The 27,923-nt window shown below is 34.9% G+C and overlaps 1 protein-coding gene across 1 annotated transcript in view; it reads right to left on the reverse strand.

The window, feature by feature from the left end:
- The window catches only part of LOC149785118 (uncharacterized), a 205,924-nt gene that overhangs the window by 26,090 nt on the left and 151,911 nt on the right, over window positions 1–27,923 (reverse strand). The window contains exons 47-53 of the mRNA XM_089978885.1: window positions 25,919–26,078; window positions 20,091–20,274; window positions 18,112–18,197; window positions 16,111–16,206; window positions 4,370–4,600; window positions 3,958–4,148; window positions 1,121–1,293 (exon numbers count right to left, since the gene is read on the reverse strand). Coding sequence (XP_089835011.1) covers window positions 1,121–1,293; window positions 3,958–4,148; window positions 4,370–4,600; window positions 16,111–16,206; window positions 18,112–18,197; window positions 20,091–20,274; window positions 25,919–26,078 — 1,121 coding nt within the window. The remainder of the gene's footprint in view (window positions 1–1,120; window positions 1,294–3,957; window positions 4,149–4,369; window positions 4,601–16,110; window positions 16,207–18,111; window positions 18,198–20,090; window positions 20,275–25,918; window positions 26,079–27,923) is intronic.

Consider the following 27,923-nt stretch of genomic DNA (forward strand, 5'->3'; position numbering starts at 1 on the left):
TAGTGAGGTTGAGGTAATTAGACTTTATCATTTCATGACTGATTGGTGTTTAACAGCACAAAAACATTAATAATTAAATTGCCAAGACAAATGGACCCAGGGACATACCTTGGTGACCAACATAGCCTGATCTTGGAAGGATTCAAACCTGCATCTTTCTGGTAGTGCATTCAGCATGCTAACCACCTGGCCACCAAAGGTTAACTTTGTTAAGAGTTTGATTTTGCTGTCTATTATGCTGACAGAATAAAGTATATCAATGTTACTTTAAACCTGGCAAATTATGTCTCTGAATAATTTTGTATATTATTATAATTTATAATATTATCTATTTCCACTGGAAGTTCACAAAAGCAGAAACTTACAGGCCAAATTGATGTATAAAGCATCCAGAAAAGCCATTTCTGTCTATCTAAGCAATATCTTTCACCAAAGAGGTTCTGATGGTATTCCAAATTTAAGGTCCATAAGAAGTAAAAATTACATTATACTAAGGCTAAAGAAGGAATTTGAAAAAAAGAAAATTCAATATACTAGTCCACTGGTATGAAACAACATTCCCACTGACATAAGGCAGGCTCCTAGCATTTCTTCTTTTCATAATCAATGTCTTAAAATGGATAAAATCTTCAGATAATTGAACAGTTCTGGTAATATAAATACAGCCTACTTTTCTGTAATTTTGCATCATTTTCACAGACAAATTTTTCAATGCAGGATGATATTTTATATTTTATATATGTTTATGTGTTGGATATGCCTGTGCATGTGTTCCAGGCTTATTACTTTGATTTTTAGAATCACTTAATTATTTAATGTCAAGCCAGATCTTTCACATCATGTTGTATATACTGTATATATTTTACATAACAGATAGAAGGCCTCAAGGTAAATTAGTTCTGTAATTGAGTTACCTTCTCTAAATAAAGTCTTTATTATTATTATTATTATTATTATTATTATTATTATCATTATTATTATTTTATAATGTGTAATCAATGCAGTAAAAGTCTCTGATAAATTAAGTTTAATGACTGTCAGGTCAACACTTTTTCATGCACATAAAATAGTTTCTAACTGTCCAGCCTGATGGTCCATGGTACCTACAAATACTACCCACCTTATGTATCCTATTGATGGCTGATGTGTCAGGTGCCACCTGTAAGTGGTTTGTGGCTCCCAGCCATGCATGTCTGGGTCTTGCCACAAATATTTGACCTGGCTGTTTGTTTCGTAACTGTGCCACAAAGCTTGTGATAGGGTGGTTCCAGGGCCTGTATTGGAGTCTACAACCTGTTTGAGACAAAAACTTAAGTTCAAGGGGAAAAAAAATCTGTTCACCTTTTATAACTGTTACAATTCTGAGACAGTACTTTATGTTGGTAATTCTGTGTTCTGTGTTAAAATTATTGAACAAGTGTCCAGCTATGACCTATGACTTGTATCATGATTCAACCAAAAGATATGTGCCTTGGCTGATGTTGCAATTTACAGTCTGTTGTACACTTTCATGTCACTTGTACACTATTGATATGACAATTTTTATTATTTATTGCTATAACCATGGCTGCTTATCTGTACAATGGTCAGTGTGTGGTATAGTAGTTTTACATGCATTTCTAGTTAATAACTGCTCCCAATAGCAAACGCAATATTACACAAGAACTGCTCCCCAGACAGGGGGTGCCGCAATCCATCATGGAATCTAGCTGATGTGTACTCCGAATGTGTGTGAATAAATTCTGTTTGTGTAACAGCTTGAGACGACTCCTTCATTTTCATGACAGTCAGGTTCCACAGATCACTAAACCACTTATATTAATATAAAATATCATGTAATTTTACAAGTAATGATCAAATAGTCCTTTTTAATTCAAATCATAAATAGTGTTTTGAGCAGGACATACCATATATACTTGCTTATAAGTCGAGTCAAACTACAAACTGTACAGACCCAGATCTGCCATTGCATAATACACCTGCAGATGAGGGTCTATGTTTTTGTTCTACTGACAACCCCTAACAAACTAAACAGACCCAGATCTGCCAGCACATTATGTAACTGCAGATCTGGGTCTGTGCAGTTTGCAGTTGGACTAATCCTTTAAGCGAATATAGACAGTACAACTTTTGGCAAGCCTGAGTGGAAGTAGTAAATATATGGCAGATGTAAAAAATTTAAAATTCTTTCATTCTTACAGAATTTTACTCTTCAAACAAAGTATCACCAAATAATACAGATTTAAAATATCTGGCCTCCCCCACCCCCAAATTATATGACTCCCTGATCAACCTGTGCCTGAAGAACTTGTCAAATCACTTATAATGTGATAATGTGATTGCATCTATGGATCCTATTTTTTCCTTTAGATACGCAAATAAAGAGAAAAAACCCCTGATGATTACCAAGTCAGAATTTATTCAGCAAAAATTCTATTTTACCATAAAGAACCCCATGAGATGACACATAGGTCATGGGATTGGTCAGTATGCAAGGCTAAAGTGGTGGTCAGTTTGTGTTTTTAACTAATACTAACAAAATCTGTGGAGTTTTTCCATGCTTACGATTTCAAGACTCCTATAAAAGACAATCAGACTCAGATGAGTACCGTTTCCTTGCACCAAGTTTACAGTGATTTCTTCCGAAACTGCCATATACTCCAGAATGACTGGTGTTGATATGTGTTTGCAGTATGTGCAATGTATAGAATTCACCCCATCCCTGCTGCTGCTCTTCACAAAGTCAAACTCTGTTAACAACAAGCAATGAAATTTAGGTTTAATGGGATCTCTTTGCTTCACAGATGGCCCATCCTTCCCAGTATCACTGTTTTGTTTCGACAGTTTGCCTTCAGAAATTAATCACACTTCCACACTGCTCCAAACAAAAATAATCATGTTTTGCATTTTATTAACAGAGAAAAATCCAACTTCAAAGAAACTTTGCTGTTGATCAAGAATTAACCAGTATGTTTAAATAAAGATGACTTAAACATTCTCATTCAAGGTAATCAAGTGTATAATTTTTGTTCTTCAAAACCCATCTCTAATTTACTTAACTTCAAATGAATTGTGTTGTTCAACTTGTGTACTTTACCTATGCAAATTAGCCTAATAGGCACTCCCACAACAATATCTATCCAGATTAGCCTAATAGGCACTCCCACAACAAAACCTATGCAAATTAGCCAAATGGGCACTCCCACAACAATACTAAAAAGACTAAGAAACACAAAATAACCTTAATTATTGTCAGCCAAATCTGTGGAATGGCAGCCGTTTATCTCTGACCATCTATATCTTAAAGCAACCTCTATGACAATAAATAGTATAAACTACTCAATGGTGATAGTTTCATATATTGATATCTTTCATAAGATTAAATGAAAATCATGTTTTAGTAAGCATGGCTGTGTTGGCATGTTTGGGAGTCCAAAATCATATTTCTGTGCAACATCTGGCAGGTACATTATGTAAGATATGGAAGGGAGGTGCCTCCTACTTGGCTATTGTGTGCACATGCAAGTACAGCATGTCAATTTGATTACAGTATATTAATTAATTAACTTGACACTTCCAGACCTAATACCCATATATCTGAAAACTGTGAGATTTGTCTGTTTAAGAAAATATAATTTACAATTTTTAAGTCTACCTCAATATCCTGAGCCCTTGACTATGTCACAATGTATGTAGCTCAACCTGATTACTTTCAAGTTATCAAGAAAGACATGTAGAGCAGTCCCACAGTATAGAGTGACAACAGCCCTTGTTATAACATCGGTATGGCCCTGGAACCAATTAAACAATTTCTATATAGTATACCCCAAATAAGGTGACCTTGCCTAAACCACAGTACACTTTTATGTCTTTTTGGAGCAGAATAGCAATCTAGTTAGGGACCACCATAATTCTTGCCCTTTACTCCTTAGTGTTATGCATCTAAGATGGAATTACCTTTATCTGTATTCCTTTGATTCCTGCCCTGTATGTTGAGTTTCCAAAGTTGTAGTTTTTCCTTTTCCACATGGCTACATAGAACTTTCTATTGTTGACATAGCCAAACACAAAACCAACATAATCCTCTGCTGCAGCACTGGACACGTACCATGTTCCACTGTATTCTACTGCTCCATAGCTCTGATTACCTGTAAATATGGGTAACCAGTCTTGTCAAATATTCCTACAGGGAATCCTTTTATAGTCATTCTTTAAATTCAACATGACTGCAGACCAAGGATACTAATATGCTGTTGCAAAATTCTGATATGCTTACTGCAGACAAAAGACATTGCATACTGTCATAAAATTGGTTTGTCTGTACTCTCTCATTTAAGAATTTCATAGGATTATACATTTTAACATTTACCAATAAGCATGGTGGGTATTTCTGTTGCCTTTGTCTGCTGGACCTCAGTTCCATTGGAAACCACCTTCCAAACAGGAGAGTTGGAGGTGCTGAAGGTTGGGTCAAGGTTAACAGTGAAATACTTGGAGAAAGAGGTTGTTGAGATACTGGGATTATGTGGACAGGTGTCTACAGTATCCTGAACTCCATCGTTATCTGAGTCTGAGACACAAACATCTCCGATACCATCACCTGTAATGAAGATAACATTTTTTATGTCAATTTTTTATATAAATACACAGAAAAAATAAGCATTGGAGGAACAAATGAAAATTTATACTAATTCCTGTTGATCATTTAAGTCAGGGGTGGGCAAACTATGAAGGGTTTTCATGCGGCTTAGGAACAAGTCATCATTTGCACTCATTCTGTTTGTTACTCTGTTTATCAAATAAATGTGCTTCTTTTGAAGTTTAAGTTTAAGTTTTCAAATATTAACAATATATTAACAACTGAAAATTAATTATGATGTTATTTAGAAAAACCTTTTGTTTTTGCTATTTCAAATATTAATTATTTTACTTAATGAACTATGTGGCCCGCGACAAAGTGTAAATTTGTGCATGCGGCACTTGTACTGGAAAGTTTGCCCACCTCTGATTTAAGTGTTTATTTTTTATGGAAGAGCTAGAGGCATAAAAATTAGTAAAGGTTAGCATCACATAAACAATAACTGCTATACAGTATGATATATATCCTTCTTTTCCCATGATAGTACTATAATCCATCTACCATGATAGCACTACATTCCAGACAGTATTATAATTATAAACTATCTCCCATGACAGTATTATAATTATAATCCATCTCCCATGACAGTATTATAATTATAATCTATCTCCCATGACAGTATTTTAATTACAATCCATCTCCAATGACAGTATTATAATTATAATCTATCTCCCATGATAGTATTATAAAGTATGATAATACCATACTTATCTCATGATAAAACTATAACATAAGATAATAATATACATCTCCTGTGACAGTACTATACTGTATGATACATGCCATATTTATCCCAAGATAGTAATATAATGTTTAATACAACACTTCTCCCACGATACTAGTAGATAGTATGAATAATACCATGCATCTCCCTTGATGCTACTAGACAATATGATACATACCATATTTCTGCCATGATACCAATTTTTTCTAGTAAAATATGTTTCTTCATTAATACTTAATACCTGATTAAAATGCCTTGGGAGAACTACTACTGCAAATCCAGCACCCCCACCCCCTTCCCCCGGTTAAAACTTTTAGCTAAAAGCTATCTACCTACCTAGGTGACAGTTAGATAGAGTGAGCTCCCCTTAATACAGGTATTGGTAGCAAAACTTACGAAAACTTACTACTTGGGTGGCAGGTACTTTCTATATGAATGTAACTGTCAGGAGATTGGGAGGGTGTATGTGTATTATGATTAAGTATTATTGAAGAAACATATTTTACTCGGAAAAATGTATTTCTTCTTCAAATATGTAACTTGATCATACTACCTCAGGAGAATAGGTAAAAAGTGGAGGTGGGTTACATTCCCTTACCTTATTTTATCCAGGACGAAAGTGCTTGTGCTGATACATTATCCTTTCCTTCTTTGAGAGGGTAAGAAGAGGCAGGTGCATCAACTCAATCTTTTGCAAGTACCACTTCAATGCTTCTGGGTCCTAAAGATGACACTGAGTGTCCAGGGTAGACAGTGGTTTTCTCTACTAAAGTCTGATTCCCCATGAATGGGATTATGTTCTTTGCAATGAAGGCGTGAGCCATCATATGTGATACTGACCCATCTTGTCAGAACTGCAAATTGTTTGGATCAACTGGTATAGCATGTTTTTTATTTGTCACTGAAACTGTTAACCATCTCTAGTCTGAGTAAGAAGCATGGTGATTTGGTGATTTGGATTTATAACGTAGCTTTAACAATTTTTCAGTCATATCACTATGATGTCTGCAGTGTGGCAGTTTATAGTCATGTTTAGCACATGGCATCATGCTGCAGACATGTAGCATCATGTCCCACCTAGTCACATTATTCTGACATCAGGCCAACCAGTCCTAACACTAACCTCTTGATGATGAGTGCCAAGCAAGGCAGACTTAGCTGGAGTTCAAATCTGTGACCTTAGGCCACTGGAGCGGTCTGAGTTAGGAAGCAGGTCTTTTAAGAGGTGAACCAATGAAGCCCTTGGGGGCAGCTCAAACATTGTCTTATTCAGCCATGTTAGTCCCATGATAGATTCCAATTTGGGCACAGAGCCAAACCTTTTGGACTTGTAAATGCAAAAATTTTCAACAGATTCAACAGGTCTTTGTTTTGTTCACCATCCTCTCTTCCATGATGACTCAGCATATTCGATATCATGGAACGGTAGCCTTTAGTTATGGCTGATGCTGTTTCCCGTCATAATAGGGAGTCAGCTATTTGAAATATTGATGCATTCATTGATGCAATGTGTTCATGCTAACACTATTGTAGAAAATTCCCCATTTACATCATGGACCTTTTTGGGTGGCAAAGGCATTAAAACACAATGAATCCATATACTGGGACACTAAACTGGGCACCAGGTGATTGAGTGGCCTGTAGCTGATTCATGAAAGTGCCTTGTGGCAAACTGAACAAAAGACCTTCTGTCTTTTGGTTTGAATGGTAAGATTGACTGTGGTGGTGACTTCTGTCTTTTGGTTTGAATGGTAAGATTGATTGTGGTGGTGACTTGTTATGATTGGAAACAACACAGAGTCCAGTTTTGATGGCACAGTGCGATTTTATCTTGCATGACATTGTGCCATTATTTGTGTTGAGACAGATTAGGGGACATTTGATCCATAAAACTGGTCCATACAGCTGATGCATGAGAAAATATCTTAATAAGCCTTCTTTAATCTCAGTCTCCCTCAAATGCAGATGATAAAGTCCTTCCATCTTGTCTTATAATTTACAATTGACTGTTATGGTGAGATAAAGTAAAGGTTCACTTTGAGCTGCAAAGGCTTGAGAACAAAGTGAAGCAACCTCCATGGGTACTGAGGAACTAAGCTGGGCATTGTTTGCACTGAATGCCTTATGGCACTATGCAGGTTAGACTGATCCATGAGAGTGTGCGTGTGTGAGTTTTGGATTTTTAATATAGCTTTAACAATTTTTCAGTCATATCACTACGATGTCTGCAGTGTGGCAGTTTATAGTGATGTCTAGCACTGGGGCTTCATGCAGCAGACACGCAGTATGATGTCCCACCTTGTCACATTATCCTGACACCAGGCCAGCCAGTCCTAACACTAACCTCTTAATGCTGAGCACCAAGTAAGGCAGCTGTTAGTACCATTTTTTTAAGTCTTTGGTATGATTCATCTGGGGATTGAACCCACGACCTCTTGCATCTGAGGCGGTTTCTCTAACCACTAGGCCACTCCATGAGAGTGCCTGTATGATGTGGGTTTGGCAACTGGACAAAGATAGTTTGTCTGGCATCTGACAATGGACACTGTGGTAATGACCCATTGCAATCAGAGCCATATGGCAGAGTCTGGTCATGACGGAACAGGGCCATTGTAGTTGGCATGACGTTATCCAGTTCATTAAGGTGGAACAGGGTACAGGATATTTGATCCACACTGCTGGTCCTTATATTTGAAGCATGTGACAGCAACTGAGGTGGTTTGTTTTGATCTTGATCTTGTTTAATGGCAGGTGATAAAGGCAACATGGTGTTCTGCCCATGCAGTAAATGGCTTACTGGTTCTGTCAAGAAAGGATATCACGACGCAGTAGTGAGAGAAAAGTCAAAGCTGTTGCTGACTGTAAAAGCTTGGTTGATGAACCTTGTAGAGCATGATACCCATCGAGAAGCAAATCACTTCCTGCTGAGACATCGTTTATACTGATAATGTTTTCATCTCTCAAAGTGCACTTTTGTGCCTTCCCCTTTCGTACCCCCAGTACTGCAGCCCAATGACTTTGGTCCACAATGTGCAAGTCTGACATTTATTGGTAGATTGACAATTGGAGAAGCTACACAAGCAGAAGGGTTGTCAGTTCCATGTTTTCAATGTTACCAAACTTGCGCATGGTCTTGCCCATGGTCTAAATCTGTTAGATAAAATAAAGTAGACAAAATACAACAGTGCAATCCAGCATGTGTCCTGCTTTATGAACTCAGAGAGTGTATGTGCCGAGTTCATACATATGATTCTACCAGCTGTAGGCAAAAAATACTGTTTTAAAGGACGTCTCCTGCTCATACCATTTGATAAATGAAATCTACCAATTTTGAAAATTAAAAGTTATTTCAAAAAATTTAAAAACAACATCACAATATTTATATGCATTCTATCAACATATTAGAGAACATTTTGAAACAGGTCATATTGGTCTGAATTCAGTGGAAAAAAAATAGCACAATCATGTAACAAATGACGAAGCACATTTACTTTTCAGTACATTCCAATTCGGTAATAGTTTGTGTTTTAAGCAGCCGTTGGTAGCATTCATATGCATAAACTTTTTCCATCAAAAAGGAAACTTTCACAGCACAGTTAATGTGTTCCAGTCACATTGGAAAATGCAAAAAATCCATCAGATTCCATAACTTTTATTTAAGTTTGGTACTGACTTCCTTTGAAAAAAAGTTCTTTGTTGTTGTTTAAAGATTGTAGTCGGCTTTCTTTGATGAAGGGTGCATGCGCTATTGAAGTCACCACTAAAGGACAGCTTTGGAGAACCAAACAAATGCCCATTTCTTATTGTGGTGGCAACATCAAATAATTGTACTGCATGATTGAGACTGGTATGTTTTCCATCTGCCAAGTACATTTTCATAACAATCTGTGCTTCAAAGGTAATCCATTTCCTTTGAAATTTCAGCAAACTATTGTATCTGGGTACATTTTTAAAAAGGAATTGGCTGTCATTTGGACTATTCTAGTTATGTCCCTCCATGCCTATTGAATAAATCAATAAGTAAGATGTATTTTTAAAAAAAATGTTACATTTGTGGTTGCAGTGTGATGCTGCCTTCCACACATGCGTCTGAAAATTAACAAAGAGTCAACGGATGATAGAGATGCAGGTGTTCTGATGACAGGGACTATTACAGAAAATGTGAGTGTTCTGAAGGATTTAATTCTGAGTGAAAAGAAGAGGAATTTTACTTACCATCCACATACAAATGTCAGTCTTTGAAAATATATTAATTACTAGTGAGTGGCCAAAAATCCAACGAAAGATAAGATTACGAGACAATGCCTCATCCGGTTGATCTTCGTTACCAGAAATATCAACAACAAAAGTGGATATTTCACAACATACAGAACTCAATCTAGATGTCAAGATAGGTGGATTATGATACAACAATGCACTGTTTAGATGGTTTGTCAATATGGACAAAGAATTTGTTTATGTAACAATAGATAAATTTCAGTGCATTTTATATCCAGTTTGCAGCTTCCTTTCATGGGGCCTCTGAATTTCTGCACTCCAAACCAATGGTTATATATAAAAGTTTAAACAGCCAACATGTAGCCAATAAAAATATCGTCACATGGTATGTTTTGCAGCCAATAAGGAAAAACAATCCAAGCTTGCGACATTGGCAAAGACCTATGCGATCCCAGAATAAACTTTTGATGTGTTATTTTTCATACTTTTAAGAAGAAAAATATACTTTTTTGTGTACGAGAAAATACTTATAAAATTTCAGGAGCCAAGCCACGATCATCTTGTATTATTCATATACGATCTCTTCCCCAAAATGATAATAAATGTTTTTTTCATGCTTTTTAAGAAAGATTGTTTTTTGTGCACAAAAAAAATACATGTATATGACATTTCAGGAGCCACACCACGACCGTGTTATGTCCGAATTTGTGTTATAATGGAGTGTGCTATTGCGGAGTCACACTGTATATATAATGGGCTTTGTAATTATATGATAATGGGCTTTGTGATTATTGATGTACAAGTTACGATAATGGGCTTTGTGATTATTGATGTACATGTTATGATAATGGGCTTTGTGATTATTGATGTACATGTTACGATAATGGGCTTTGTGATTATTGATGTACATGTTACAATAATGGGCTTTGTGATTATTGATGTACATGTTATGATGATGGGCTTTGTGATTATTGATGTACATGTTACGATAATGGGCTTTGTGATTATTGATGTACATGTTATGATAATGGGCTTTGTGATTATTGATGTACATGTTATGATATCAGACTTTGTGATTATTGATGTACATGTTACGATAATAGGCTTTGTGATTATTGATGCACATGTTACAATAATGGGCTTTGAGATTTGTAATTATTGATGTACATGTTACAATAATGGGCTTTGTGATTATTGATGTAAATGTTACAATAACTGGCTCTGTGATTATTGATGTTGTTGTTGTTGTGTGGTTTAACGCCATTTAAGCTATATATGGCAGCCAGTGTTAATGGTGGAGGAAGAACCCGGGAAAACTCCGGAAAGAACCACCGACCCACGAGAAGCTACTGGCAAGCTTTCTCACAACCCACACTGGGCAAATCCAAGACTCGAACCCATGCAGACAGAGGTGAGATGGCAGTGATCCATAACGGAGAGCTCTGCAGACCACTTGGCCACTTGAGGCCTTTGATTATTGATATACATGTTACAATAATGGGATTTGTGATTATTGATATACATGTTACAATAATGGGATTTGTGATTATTTATGTACATGTTATGATAATGGGCTTTGTGATTATTGATGTAAATATTACAGTAATGGGCTTTGTGATCATTGATGTATATGTTACGATAATGGGCTTTGTGATTATTGATGTACATGTTACAATAACTGGCTCTGTGATCACTGATGTTGTTGTTGTTGTGTGGTTTAATGCCATTTAAGCTATATATAGCGGCCAGTATTAATGGTAGAGGAAGAACCTGGGAAAACCCCGGAAAGAACCACCGACCCATGAGAAGCTACTGGCAAGCTTTCTCACAACCCACATTGGGCGAATCCAAGACTTGAACCCATGCAGACAGAGGTGAGATGGCAGTGATGCATAACGGAGAGCTCTGTAGACCACTTGGCCACTTGAGGCCCCTGATTATTGATGTACATGTTATGATAATGGGCATTGTGATTATTGATGTACATGCTATGATAATGGGATTTGTGATTATTGATATACATGTTACAATAATGGGATTTGTGATTATTGATGTACATGTTACAATAATGGGATTTGTGATTATTGATGTACATATTACAGTAATGGGCTTTGTGATTATTGATGTACATGTTATGATAATGGGATTTGTGATTATTGATGTACATGTTACAATAATGGGATTTGTGATTATTGATGTACATGTTATGATAATGGGATTTGTGATTATTGATGTACATGTTACAGTAATGGGCTTTGTGATTATTGATGTACATGTTATGATAATGGGATTTGTGATTATTGATGTAAATGTTACAGTAATGGGCTTTGTGATCACTGATGTACATGTTATGATAATGGGCTTTGTGATTATTGATATACATGTTATGATACTGGGCTTTGTGATTATTGATATACATGTTATGATACTGGGCTTTGTGATTATTGATATACATGTTATGATAATGGGCCTTGTGATTGTTGATGTACATGTTACAATAATGGGCTTTGTGATTATTGATATACATGTTATGATAATGGGCTTTGTGATTATTGATATACATGTTATGATAATGGGCTTTGTGATTATTGATGTACATGTTATGATACTGGGCTTTGTGATTATTGATATACATGTTATGATAATGGGCTTTGTGATTATTGATGTACATGTTATGATAATGGGCTTTGTGATTATTGATGTACATGTTACGATAATGGGCTTTGTGATCACTGATGTACATGTTATGATAATGGGATTTGTGATTATTGATGTACATGTTATGATAATGGGCTTTGTGATTATTGATGTACATGTTACAATAATGGGCTTTGTGATTATTGATATACATGTTATGATATCAGGCTTTGTGATTATTGATGTACATGTTATGATAATGGGCTTTGTGATTATTGATATACATGTTATGATGTCAGGCTTTGTGATTATTGATGTACATGTTATGATAATGGGCTTTGTGATTATTGATGTACATGTTATGATAATGAGCTTTGTGATTATTGATGTACATGTTATGATAATGAGCTTTGTGATTATTGATGTACATGTTATGATAATGAGCTTTGTGATTATTGATGTACATGTTATGATAATGGGATTTGTGATTATTGATGTACATGTTATGATGATGGGCTTTGTGATTATTGATGTACATGTTATGATAATGAGCTTTGTGATTATTGATGTACATGTTATGATAATGGGATTTGTGATTATTGATGTACATGTTATGATAATGGGATTTTTGATTATTGATGTACATGTTATGATAATGAGCTTTGTGATTATTGATGTACATGTTATGATAATGGGATTTGTGATTATTGATGTACATGTTATGATGATGGGCTTTGTGATTATTGATGTACATGTTATGATAATGAGCTTTGTGATTATTGATGTACATGTTATGATAATGGGATTTGTGATTATTGATGTACATGTTATGATAATGAGCTCTGTGATTATTGATGTACATGTTATGATAATGGGCTTTGTGATTATTGATATACATGTTATGATGATGGGCTTTGTGATTATTGATATACATGTTATGATAATGGGCTTTGTGATTATTGATGTACATGTTATGATAATGGGCTTTGTGATTATTGATATACATGTTATGATAATGGGCTTTGTGATTATTGATGTACATGTTATGATAATGGGCTTTGTGATTATTGATGTACATGTTATGATAATGGGCTTTGTGATTATTGATATACATGTTATGATAATGGGCTTTGTGATTATTGATGTACATGTTATGATAATGGGCTTTGTGATTATTGATGTACATGTTACGATAATGGGCTTTGTGATTATTGATATACATGTTACGATAATGGGCTTTGTGATTATTGATATACATGTTATGATATCAGGCTTTGTCATTATTGATATATATGTTATGATATCAGGATTTGTGTTGCTTGAACTTATTGCAATCAATATGAAATAGGCAAAGCCTACAATGATTGCAGCTGACTTTTCCTAATGTCATACAGAAGTTGACTGAAAACATGAGTGATACTATGAAGAAGTGTTGCAATTTGTTGTGATGGAATAATTATTATCATACTACAAAGAATTTTTTTCTTTGGTAAATATGATGTTAAGTTTAAGAATTATTCACATCAAATTCTGATTTTTTTTAACCCTACTGTAATATTAAAATCAGAAAATAAACCACAACAAAAAATAAACCACAATAATAAAATTGATGGCAATTAGTTTCAGTCCCAAGAATGATAACTGTGAATGCTGTAGTATCTCCATTCCCACCAAAGAAATTTACATGAGTAAACACCTGGCATTACTGTACCATATATACAAATGTTAATTATCATAATTAAATTTAAAAAAGGAATGAAGAAACATACCACACAGATTATGTGCTCTCAAAACACTAATTAAGAATAAATATGTTTTAGTAAACAATGTTAAATGCTTTTCAAGTTGAGAATAAGGAAATAAGGTGAGATATAAAACATGGGAAAAATAGGTACCATGTATATGGTAGTGAACTTGAGACTGCATATTTACAACAAAATAGGGCATTGTTTATTTGTCAATCAAATGCTGGTGCTTAAATAACACACTGTAGAACATGGTTTCTTTGAATTATGTTAGCAAGTCAGTCCTTTTCACAAGATAATTGCAATGATAAATATTAATTGTTAATTACTCACACTGGCTTTCTTGCTTGTTTACTTAAGGCTAACCTTTAGCTATTGTGCAGTTTGGCCATAGCTGACCAGAATATGAAAAGATTGCATGTCCTGGGGGAAAATAAGGTGCATCACAGAGAGAAACGGTGTGTCCTTTGAGAAAGTCATGCATATTGGACCCAGAAGACTGGTCAATATTTAGTAAAAATGAAGCTTAAGAAATGTTGTAAAAAAACTTGATTTTAGGTCCCAATCTCCCTATTTTTTAATTCAATCTCCCTACATGGCTTTTGAAAACTTGACAGGTATGTTATTCATTTCTGTATGGTATTTTTTATTCCAAATGACTTGTACTAAATTATGCAACATTGCTTTGTTAAAGTTGAGACCAAAATCAGGCTGACTGAAGATCTTTGGTTTTAGTTTGGTACTCATCTCTTTTCCATTTTCACAAAATGTTCTAGTCAACATAATTTTTAAAAGCATCCACTGCTGATACATGTATTATCGTGGAAGCTTAATTCATCAGTAGCACTTATTTCTGCATGAGCTGTGCTTGCTTATTAAAGCACCAATGGTGCCATTTTTCATAAATTTCACCATTCGTCCAATCTAACTAAAGTTTGGAATGAAAGAAATGATTTGTAAAAATACCTATTTGACATAAACTATTCTTTGAAATAATCAAGATATTCGGTTTAAATGATGTTTTAATATGCCACCTTTTAATTCAGTCACCAAAGTCACTTGTTATTCCGTTCTTTTTGGGGGAATTCTTCAAAAGTAGTGATGTGATACACTAAACAAATTCTGTTAGTGACTAATCTAATAACAACATCATTCACATGTGGCAGACAATTTTTTTGAGAGGGAATGAGAAGATTGTATGCCCACTTTTTTTTAAAGCAGATATGAGAAGAAAAAGCGTGCATTAGATAAAAATAAGACTTGCAAGAATATTGGTGATCAGCTGGGGCACCGGAATACTTTGTAGGACTAACTTTGTCTTACAATACAGTGTTGAAGATTCCCAAAATAACTGGTAATCATACAACATGTGCTTGTAAAATATAACGTACATCAGTTGTTTTTAAAGAAAAATTACTTGTAAATGCTAGGCCAAATACTGTATCATACCAAACACAAAATGAGAATAGTGTATAATGTAAGGATTAACTACTGTATCCAACATAGAAGGGTGATCATGGCTTCTTATGTTTACAGAGATGACATCATCAAATCATGTGTACCAGTTTTTGACTGAAATTGGTTGACCCATGGATGTTGCAAACCAGCACTGAATTCATTTGTACACATGTGAAAAATAGGTTTCTTAGTTTGAGTGAGAAATTACTTGGCTCGTATGTCATGAAATGTCGACATTATCTAGTCTGAATGACACCCAGTGACGTTTAGGACCAATATCTTTCAAGATTCAGTATTTTTCAGATGATTTGGCACATACAACTTTTTGCACATTACAATGGCTTTATTATAACCTTGACAAAACTAAAGACAAGTGCAACAAACTTTTTGTGATATCACTGACATTGTGTGTGACTCTATGGAGATGTGTTGCTATGTGGTATGTGTGACACTATGGAGATGTGTTGCTATGTGGTATGTGTGACATTATGGAGATGTGTTGCTATGTGGTATGTGTGACACTATGGAGATGTGTTGCTATGTGGCACAAGAGTATTCTTAGTCTATGCCAAGAAATACAAACTACATTGCTAATTTAATATGAGTAATTGAAGAGAAAGTTAAAAAAATTGTCAGTTTTCATCATCCTTGACCATTTATATTTAAGCATCTCTCTTTTGTATACTTACTATTGCTATCCTTCTGGTCAGCATTACTTCTGTAGGGACAGTTGTCATTTGCATTGATCACTCCATCCCCATCCTGGTCTTTGTCACAAAGGTCACCTGTAAATTACACGAATATGATAAAATTGATGATTTATTCAAATACAGTAAATTAAAATAAAAAATCAACTCATTATCCCTTTCAAAACTGCAAGAATATGTTCTGTAAATTATAATATACTAAGAGTGATAAGATATGAACAATTATGTCACTAATGTACAAAAAGTTAGTTGCACATATTTGTCTAATCTTCAGCAATTTTTTTTAACCATGATGAAAATCTGCTAAAAAATGTTCTTCCCCTCACCAACATGATATTTATTTATACATAATAAGCAGGAAACTACTATTTCTGAGTTTAATATGTTATTTCATAATATATTGCTTCCTAACTTAACTCCTGGTCATGTGCCTTGAATAATACACAACTCAACTTGAATCATTTTGCTTAATTACCTCAGTTATTACATGAACAGACTGGATCCAGTTAGTTTTACTTCTTGCTCTTTTATGTCACCTGTACTAAAAACATCAGAATTTCACATATTTCACATTCAGTACATTTTTTAAAAAAATGTCTTCTTTTAAATATATTTTGAATACCTGTACCTAGTAAAAGATCATGGGATCAATCAATTTTCTTGAGGAGGCAATAATAATAATAATAATAATAATCATACATAGTTTGCCATATGCAAATGTGTATTTTTAACTTAGCCTCTTCAAACCCAGCCCAAGATATATGATCTTGAACTAAACCCAATTGACTAAACCCTATTGTTTTATGAGACTTATCATGATGGTGACCTCTTACCATTTTACTCCAGAACTGATAGGTTTCTTTTTTTTACCTCAAGTATAAGCCATCCACAAAGTTTGGTCAAGTAACTTATTCTAAAGCAAAAGCTATTCTGCAAAACCCATTTTTCTTTGATCTGCAGTAACCCTGACATTTGTCCCCAAAATCCATAGGCCTCTTCCATAGCCCTCCACAAAATTTGGTCAAGGTATTCAGGCTATTGTGCAAAAACAATTTTCTTCTTTCAGTTAAAGTTACCTTGACTTTCAACTTGTTGACCCCTCTCAAAAAAAAACAATAGGTCTCTTTTTTTTAATACTAAATATGCAAGTCATCCACAAGTGCTGGTGAAGGTATATGGCCGACAACTGACATTTTGTATAAAATCCATTTTTCTTCTTAAATAAATAGTAACATTGACCTTTAACCTTTTGATCCCAAAATTGACAGGTATCTTTCTTAACCCAAGTACAAGCCATTCACAAAGTGTGATCACAGTCTGTGATGTAGAACTAATGTAATTGAGTATAAACCATTTTTCTTTTATCCATCACTGTGATCAAGATCAATAGACTGCTTCCTTAATCCATGTGCAAGCTATACACAAGTTATTCCTTACCCCAAATGCAAGCCATCCACAAAGTCTGGTAACTGTAAAGGGTGGAGAGCTTGAGGTGATTGTGTGGAAACACAGACACTGACCATGACTGTTCACCCCAGAACTAATATGATTCTTCCTTACCCCAAGTGCAAGCTATCCATAAAGTTCGGTTACTGTAGCTGATAAAAAATTAGAGTTATTGTACAAAATCATTTTACTTCCTTCTGTCACAAGGACCTTGACCATTTTGTTCCTTACCACAATGTGCTATAGATCCATAATATTTGGTAAATGTAGATGGTGAATAAGTTGAGGTATTGTGTAGAAATTAGATTGGTAACGGACAGACAGACAGATGAATTGATGGACATCATAATATAATATGCTCCACCTTATGGCAGAAATATAAAAAGTTATGCCCAGTTGGCACATGCAGTTGAAATATATGAAAATTGCTTACATTACAAAATCGTATGAGTCAAACCAGTTGGTACCAGTCTGATTATGTACAAATATCCATTCAAGAACCCTACAAATATTACCAATATTAGTTATGTTACTCACCCACACCATCCAAGTCAATATCAGATTGGTCTGCATTGGCCACTACTTGACAGTTGTCCAGGAAATTCAGGATGCTGTCTCCATCTCTGAAAAAGGAAGAACTGATATGCTTATTATTTTCAAGATCTCTTCTTTCATACAACCTGTCTGATAAAATACCAACAGAGGATTAAAGAATAATCCTTTCCATCATTAATTTTACCAGTTATTCTACAGACTTGTATACTGTTAACTCAAATAACAATACGGTGAACCCAAATTATTTGCATATTGCTTTTGCCATGCATAACAATGGGAACTGTCTGTTTGACATAAATAACTCTTACCAGTAAAGATTATACATTCTAGTCATATATTTCAAGCTGAAACATCTATTAAACAACTGCAGAATGACCTGTAAGAAAATATGGTGATAACTTCACGTTACATATTGGGATTTCCCACATGGGTACAAACAGATGAATCATATGCTGATAAAGGTCACAGAGAATTGGTTAAATTAACATGTGATAAATATAAGGTTTTTTTTTTAGTAGTGTGAAGAAATAGTTTACTTGCAACTATATTTGTGTACTACTTGTTAAACAAAACCAGCAAAGTAAATGTGTTAATTTTAGCCTGTGAATAAAACAAGTGACTAGGAGGGCAGATAAAATTGATAATCTTTTTCAAGATGGTTGGAATAGATAAAAAAATTATAATAAAAATGAAAATAATTTTTTTATAACAATAAATATATTTACAGTAATAGTCTTGCTTTCAAATTAGCATGCAGTTCATTAAAAAATATAGTAACCAAATGCAATTAGCCATGTTGTGTACAGATGCCTACAGAAAACTGGGAAAGTAATTTTGTATCCTCTAAATGATGGGTACATATATCATGATACTGACATTATATTGTCAGGATATTAACACTGTATTAACATAAATAACGTAATGTATGAAACAGTTATTTTCAGACTAATGAATGGCATGACAGAAATGAAAATTCCAGTCCCATTGTGGATGTGGACAAAAAATCACTTCCCCACTTTTCCTCCATTTAACCAAGCATTTTATTTTGGCAGCTGTAGTAAATAACTAACACTTCTGTACACTCTATCGTTGTTCTTTTCTTATTTCTTAATATAAAAAAATGCTTCACTGGTTTTGTATGCATTATGCCAATTTGATAATATTTATATTAGGCAATTATCATATTGTTCCCCTTGAGTAGTACTCACTATATTGTACCCTTGAATAGTGAACACCATATTGTGCCCTTGAGTAGTACTCACTATATTGTACCATTGAGCAGTGAACACTATATTGTACCCTTGAGTAGTGCTCATCACAATGTACCATTGAGTAGTACTCATTATATTGTACCATTGAGTAGTACTCACTATATTGTACCCTTAAGCAGGGCTCATGTGAAGTGACATCACACCATTTTTTCTTACAATAGCCCCAAATCAGACATAATTGGATTATGGGATATGAGAAAGTGATGGTTTAAGTTCTGTTTTCAATGCTAAATGAATGAAATATAGCACTCCCTAACTATGAGTCCATTCACTGTAACACATTTCCTGTTATAAGGTGAGTATGGTCACAGATCCCTTTTGTTTAGTGTTACAAAACTTATATATATCACGTATTTCATTATAAGTCCATCTCACTATATGGCAGTATACTCCATGGCTACCATGGACAGCATGATAATGAGAAAGTACTGTATCATGTACTTCATTATAATACAGTCTCACTCTAAGGCATATTCTCCATGGCTCCCATAGTGTGTACATTAATGAATATCGTATTTTATGCATGGAATTCATTTTAAATTAAACTGTTTATTGTAAACATTTATTTAAGAAAGGCAAAAGTTATGTTAAGGATTGAGATATTATCCAGATTAATCCAAAAACTTCATTGATGATTTAAAGAAGCATTTACAGAAAACACAAAAAAAGTCACTTGTGTCAGTCACTCACTTGTCCTTGTATAGACCACCAACAGTATCACAAGCATCCCCAACCAGATTCTGGTCTGTGTCTGTTTGAAGAGCATTGCTTACACTCACACAGTTGTCACAGGCATCTCCCACTGTATCACCATCTCTGTCTGCCTGCCCAGAGTTAGACACCAGGGGGCAGTTGTCACTTCCACCTAATATACCTAAATATGAAAAACATACTTTGTTCATATTATGGATGTTTGATTACACTGTTTTAAATCTGACCAACATGCTAAGAGATGTGATGGCTATTTAATTACACTGCTTTAATTATCACCAATACTGCCAAGAGATGTGATGGCCAATTGATTACACTGTTTTAAATTTGACCAACATGCTAAGAGATGTGATGGCTATTTGATTACACTGTTTTAAATTTAACCAATACTGTCAAGAGATGTGATGGCTGTTTGATTACACTGTTTTTAATTTTTACCAACATGCCAAGAGACGTGATGGCTATTTGATTACACTGTTTGAAGTTTGACCAATACTGTCAAGAGATGTGATGACTGTTTGATTACACTGTTTTAAATTTTACCAACAACCCAAGAGATGTGACGGCTATTTGATTACACTCTTTTATGTTTAACAAACATGCCATGAGATGTGATGGCTATTTGATTAAACTGTTTTACATTTGACCAATACTACCAAGAGATGCACCTTAGTTACAGATGTCTTAATCTTTATCTCCATCACTGTGTTCTGTCCAAAGTTGTCAATAGGATCTAAACTTTTAACTAGCATCTGCAATATTTGAATATCAAACTCAATGCCCACACAAATATAGTATGATACAGGTGCAAATATCCAACACAATACCCACACACATATAGTATACCGTATATAGTTGCGTATAAGCCTGTTCGCGTAGAAGCCGACCCCCAAACTGAACAGGTATAAACACTAAAAAGTGTATGACTTGGGTATAAGCCGACTTACAACTCCAAGGCATCTCAAGATGTACGAGGTCAGTTCTAAATGCATTTATTTAGGCAAACATGTATTAAAAAAAATTCCATGTATAATTATCTCAAAGCTGGCGTGCATGATTATTAAATGGAAATGGTATAAACTTGTTTCAAAAGTAATTTATTAAATTTTGTTTTCTTATTGTTTCTGCCTAATTTAGATTTGTGCATAATTTGATCAAATGATGACAAGAATTTAGCAATTGCGAGTTCCTGTAACACTACCTCTCCCTTTTGACTCGATTATTGTTTGTTTATACATTATTGCATTGGACATTTTATATCAGTGCACCGGTAATTATGTTTTTACTTTGCTTTGAAATTGTAAATACCTAAACTCATTAAAATGTAATCCCAGTATGACAACACAATGAACAAAAAAATATGGTTTGATTCAATGCTCACAATTAGGATACTGAACGTATTTACATAATGGTGCCACCACATGTACATTGTAGGTTTGATTATGCACTGAATTAAGTACATCCCTTGGAGTCAAATCATGGGCACCATTATGCTCAACTTTTATATCTCCAAAATACAATAGTTTTGGAAATAATGCTTTGAAAATTATGTCATACCATAAAAAAGCTGAGTTGTAGTTTGCTTTGATGTAAGTGACCTTACACCATACTGTAAACCTTTACACTGGTAGGAAAAAAACTTCCGATTTTTGGCTTGCTCCACGCCTAACTTTCGATTTCATAATATCTTCCGATTTTTGCAGAGAACTCCTGATTATTACATTATGTCTTCGATTTTCATTTCTTCTAAACAAGAAAAGTCCTACATGTTCTGTTGTATCACCTGTGAATGATTGTTGTGACAAAATAATTATTTTAGTATAAAGAAATCACTTCTTCACTAAAAGGAATTTAACAGTTTAAACCTTTATTCACGTAAATTAATGATTTTTTTTTACCTCTACAATAATAAAAGAATAAAAAAATAAACCACAACAAAAAAATCTTCCACAATTAATTCATTCCCAAGAATGATCACTATGAATGCTGTAACTCCATATGCTATAGCTCCATTCTCACGAAAGAAACTTACAAAAGTGAACACCTGGCATTTTTATACCCTATATACCAATGTTAAACTGGTATAGTTACTGGTCTAAATTCCCTCTTATCACAAGCCAGTTTCAGGGTTTTAATGATTAAATGGCCTGTACTGCCATCACAAAACGAAAGACAAATTCACCGATTATCAACACAGGAGACACTGAAACATCAAGCTTATGTTTGTTCAGCTAAAACACGAAACTAAAATTGATTGATGTTGATCTTAGTTGATCTCTATGAGAATTTTAGCCTTTATTATTACCACTCTTCGTGAACATGTAAATTATGATGGTTATGTGCCTTGTACAAATAATGGTGCGTACCTTTTAAAAAATATTATCTCAGTTTGTAGGGTCACTTATGTCATTGAAAATGAGTAACTCGTGAGCACGTGGTTCAACATAAATGAAACAGCTATTAAGGACTAGATGAAATGTTATCTGGAAGAATGCAATTTGGTCGAAGCAATGAATAAAGTAAAATCAACAGGATTTAAGTGACATTATGCATGCTTTGCACTGTATAAGTACTGTACTTTATAGTTCAGCATGGTCTCCCTGGTAAACTCAAAATATGCACATGCAAAATAATAACAAAATCAATCATAGTACTTTATAACAGTTTAATAATTGTCAGGTCACTGAATGTTATTTTTTTTTACATGCCTATGTCTTAGGACATGGAACAAATTATTGTTTCATGTCCCAAGATTCACAGCCATTGCAGTAGTCAACAAAAAGACCTAAAAACTGTCAAGTTTAGACATTGGCCTGTGGATAAGCCAACCCTCATTCTTCCAGGCCTTTATTTTTCCTAAACTATTTGGCTTATACTCGAGTATATACGGTAATATAGGGGCAAATATCAAACACAATGCCCATACAAATATAGCATGGTACAGGGCCAAATATCAAACACAATGCCCATATGAATATAGTATGGTACAGGGCCAAATATCAAACACAATGCCCATACAAATATAGCATGGTGCAGGGCCAAATATCAAACACAATGCCCATACAAATATAGTATGGTACAGGGCCAAATATCAAACACAATGCCCATACAAATATAGCATGGTACAGGGCCAAATATCAAACACAATACCCATATGAATATAGCATGGTACAGGGCCAAATATCAAACACAATGCCCACATCAATATATTATGATAGTGAAAATATTTAATAGCTGGCCATTACCGAATCAAACTCTGAATGAAAAGGTGATAACTGATCTTTGCTGGGTCATCTTGGCACGAAGCATACCAAATTTAACATGAAATTTATCGAGTCCTACAAAACATATTTTAAAATATATAATATTTGGATATAAAGGTCACTTTAAGCTGAACATGTCCACTGCCCAGGTTCTCCGATTTTTAACTAGGGAGAAATAAAACGTGATCGTGTTCAGTTTTGTTGCAAACAAGTCAACCAGAGATCTCCCCTACAGTCCATACTGAGATTTCTATTCAGATTGGTGCAGAGATCACTTTGTGATGACTACCTTGCATTTCCTGGGTAGACCATCTGCCAGAATACTCTTTTTGTAGGGAATGTGCAGGGACAGTAATCCCTTCTAAGGCGACCCAGTGAAAGGGATTCCAAACCTCCACACAGAGAGATGGGGCATGTTTACTACCTTGACTCCCAAGGTATACTATGACCTCTATGTCAGAGGAGACCATCATGCAGTGCCTTTGTATTGTGTTGATAAACCACTATAGGGATAGGAATACTGCTCTCATTTGGAGATTAATTGTGGCAGATAGATTCTTCTTGAAACCACAAGCCATTGATAACTATTCTTTCTGGCACCAAGTTGGTAATCCACCTCAAATCTGGGTTTGGGGCATACAATGGGACTCAGTTTGAATCTGGTCCCAATTTCCCACAAAATCAAATGATGGTGAAAGCCTGGTCCTAGAGAGATCAGTGGTGTTAGGGGACACCTGTGCAGTTTCCACTTCACCAAAAGAAGAAACTGGAATGGGGTTCAAGTACATTCTTTCTAGGGGAACAAGATCCACTGCAGAGTTCTAGTTCCCCCAGAAGAAATAAATACAGGCAGTCTGACAACCAGGTCATGGCTCTCAGTAACAGGGCCAGGATTATGTCTATTCAGTGCAACAGGGCACATACTAATTCCATTTGTAAGGAAATTCGTCACCACATATACAAAATCATAAGATGGGATGGCTGCAGTTTACTAAGTTGGGTAAAAGGCGAAGCCAGGTCACTATGGACAAGCAGTGGGACACATCATTTAATCTGACCACTGTGGACCAACCAGTTGTCAAAATGCCTGTACTGGAGGACTGGGATCCCTAGTGAACTTAGGTCAATGACAACTACTCACACTACCTTGGTAAATGCTCTGATTGTGAAGGCTAGGCTGAATTGTAGAAACATGTCTATGGTGGCAAGGTCTCTGATTAACCTGAACTTTCAAACCTTTTTGGAAACCAGGAAAATTCAGGAGTAGAAGGCCTGGGACAGGTCACTGAATACCCTCTCTACTGCACTCTTCTGCAAAAAGAAGTGCATCTCTTCCTTTAAACATACCCATTTTGACTGGTGGAACTGCATGGGGGACCTTGCCAGAGGAGTATATTCTTGGAATTGAAGCCAGTATCCTTCTTTTATGATAGAGAGGGCCAACCCATCATCCATTATACTCTATCGGACTTCCAAAAAGTAGGCTTGTTGAGCATAAATAGGGGTTCTTGGAACATGAATGCATTGCATGAGAGGAAATGGTTCTGTACAGCAAACTCCCCATTACCTTAGGAAGTGGTGAAATGGCCTGCACACTTCCTCCCTGGGTCTCTTGTGGTTGATGGGTGAGAATGAAGTTTAAAATGGGATTGCTTCTTGGACTGGGGATGTGTGTGACTTTCAAGAATTTTAAAAGGGTAGCTGCAGACATCAATTCCTCCTCCAGCAGGCTGATGAAAGCTGCCAAGAAAAGGCTGGCATGTGAGGCTATGGTAACCAGTGACCTAGTCTTAAGTTCTAAAGCAGAAGTTGGCAACCTAAAGCACGTGTGTCACAAGGTGGCACATCATGAGGTTTTGTGTGGCACACAAAGGGCAGCCAAAAATCTTGATTTTAAGTGTTACTCTCTTACTGGTGGTACACGCTCATTCTTTTTGTAATTAATCAGGAAAAAGTGGCACACTATGTCAAATAGGTTGCTGACCCCTGCTCTAAAGATTCCAATGTCTTAACTGGGTGGTGGGTCCTGGTTCCTGATGAAATGCCCTCTTTTAATCTCTCAGTGTCTAAGGTGGGAGTTTAAGGGACCAAGTAGGGGTGTGAACCTTGTAGTCAACTGGCGGGACCAAAGGTCTCAGTATGTAGGTGTGGGTGTGTGTGTGTCTTACATACTAGCTGTCTCTTACTCACATATAAGCTGTCACTTACTCACATACTAGATGTCTCTTACATACTAGCTTCACTCTTACTCACAAACTAGCTGTTTCTTTAGTTTAGGTTGCCTTTATCTTCATAAATGGTAAAAGTAGGGAAAATTGGGAATCTGATGCAAGAGCAAGAAAGAGTACAAGTATAAAAAAAACTTGGGCTGCTAGAAAAACTACTATGCATTCCCTGTCCAATCTTGATTAGTATTAATCTGGTCAGAGTTCTGTCAAATGACACAGTTGTCAACCTATGTCACATGGGATGGCCACTTGTCAACAAAGTTATGTCACATGGGGCAGTTGTCAAACATTATTATCTGTTGCTCTTTACACTTACCATCACCATCTTTATCTGAGTCACACACATTCCCTATCCCATCTCCATCAGTGTCCAGTTGGTCAGAGTTTGAGACACTGGGGCAGTTGTCACACACATTCCCTATCCCATCACCATCAGAGTCTGCCTGACTGAAGTTGGGTGCAAAGGGACAATTGTCCTTGAGAGGAAAACGAAATAATAACATTAAGAGAATAATAACATTAATTTCATGAGTCAAAGATTACATGAATCTTACATTTTTGAGTTAAAAATAAAATGATGTGTAAGAACTGTTCTAAAATCAGCCTGCATAAACCTAAAAATAAGTAGGGAACATGCATGTTGTGCAGTTTTTAAAGTACAATGTTGTTTGTTTCTAATACAAATATTTATTTTTATCATCCTTGTGCAGTCTCAATCCAATATAGAATATTAAATATTCATGTTTTTCTAGCTACACAATGCTCCATTTCATTAAAATCAGTTTGAATGTTGTACATGGTTTTTAAATCTGCTTAAAAGATAAAAAAAGCATATTTTGGCTCTATTTCAAGCTTGTCTTTAAAGCCTCTTTCTCCTCAAATTAAAAAAAAAACATAAATGGGTGAATTTTAAAAAAAAATATGGGTGGTCATGTTTTCCATATTTTTTTAATTATAACCTGAATCTCAGATGTTGTAAGTGGCACTGATGTTACAAAATACCATAGATTCCAGTATTATTAAGGTGATGTGTTTGGCACACCATAGTATTTTTGTAAGTGTTCTTTTTCCTTGCATCGCATGACGTCTATATTGCTTGCATGGCACATGCATAATACATGCTACCACATGCGACTATATATATATATATATATATATATATATATATATATATATATATATATATATATATATATATATATATATATATATATATATATATATATATATATATATATATATATATATATTACTTAGGGATCTTGAGGACAGCCATTAGAGGGAAGCTCTTTGTATGTTTAGCTGTCAGGGCAGCATTGTCTTTTTGTTTTGCCTAGTTTGAGCCAACAAGTTGGGTGAGTTGTATTATTTTTAGTTCAAATTAATGTTAAGTTTCACAAAACACTTTCAATGTTATAATATAGACTCACATTGTTTTATCATATTTTAGTGTAATTCACCAAGAGTGTATGACTTATGTAATATGGTAGTATGGTTCAGATTATTGACAGGGATATGAAAATATATGCAGTACTCCTGTTTGCAGATTATTTTGTTGCTATTATAACTAATATTGATGATGTTTGTATATACATATATATATATATATATATATATATATATATATATATATATATATATATATATATATATATATATATTAGAGTTTAGCATATATTTTTTTATTTATCCAATCAAGGGTATGTCATTCGTACATTACAGAAAGTTGTACATAAGGAAATAATTCAGGTGTGTCGATATTGGTTCAAATGAAATGCCCAGATGTTATTAATCTGAATGACAATCAGAAAGCAGATTATTTGGAGAGTTGTTTTCTCATATTCAGCTGACTAGGTGTGGATGACTAGGTGTGGATAACTAGGTGTTGCTAGAGACCGCTGGAGTAAGGAGAGATGAAAGACCACCAGGAGAAGTGCTAAAGTGGGGGTGCACATGGAAGGCTTGGGTGGTTAAAGTGACCGAGCCAGGAAAGCAAGTCAAAAGCATCATATGAAATGTCAAGAAAACATTGACCATATGCATGAGAAATGTCATAATAGTGTTTGACTATAAAGAGAAATGTCAGTATAGTGTTTGACTATAAAGAAAAATGTCAGTATAGTGTTTGACTATAAAGAGAAATGTCAGTATAGTGGTTAACTATAAAGAGAAATGTCAGTATAGTGTTCGACTATAAAGAGAAATGTCAGTATAGTGTTCGACTATAAAGAAAAATGTCAGCATAGTGTTCGACTATAAGAGAAAAGTCATTACAGTGGTTGACTATAAAGAGAACTGTCATAGTAGTGCTTGACTATAGA

The sequence above is a fragment of the Sinohyriopsis cumingii genome, chromosome 13 (genome assembly GCF_028554795.1).
Source record: "Sinohyriopsis cumingii isolate HCF-2022 chromosome 13, ASM2855479v2, whole genome shotgun sequence".
NCBI classification, from domain to species: domain Eukaryota; kingdom Metazoa; phylum Mollusca; class Bivalvia; order Unionida; family Unionidae; genus Sinohyriopsis; species Sinohyriopsis cumingii.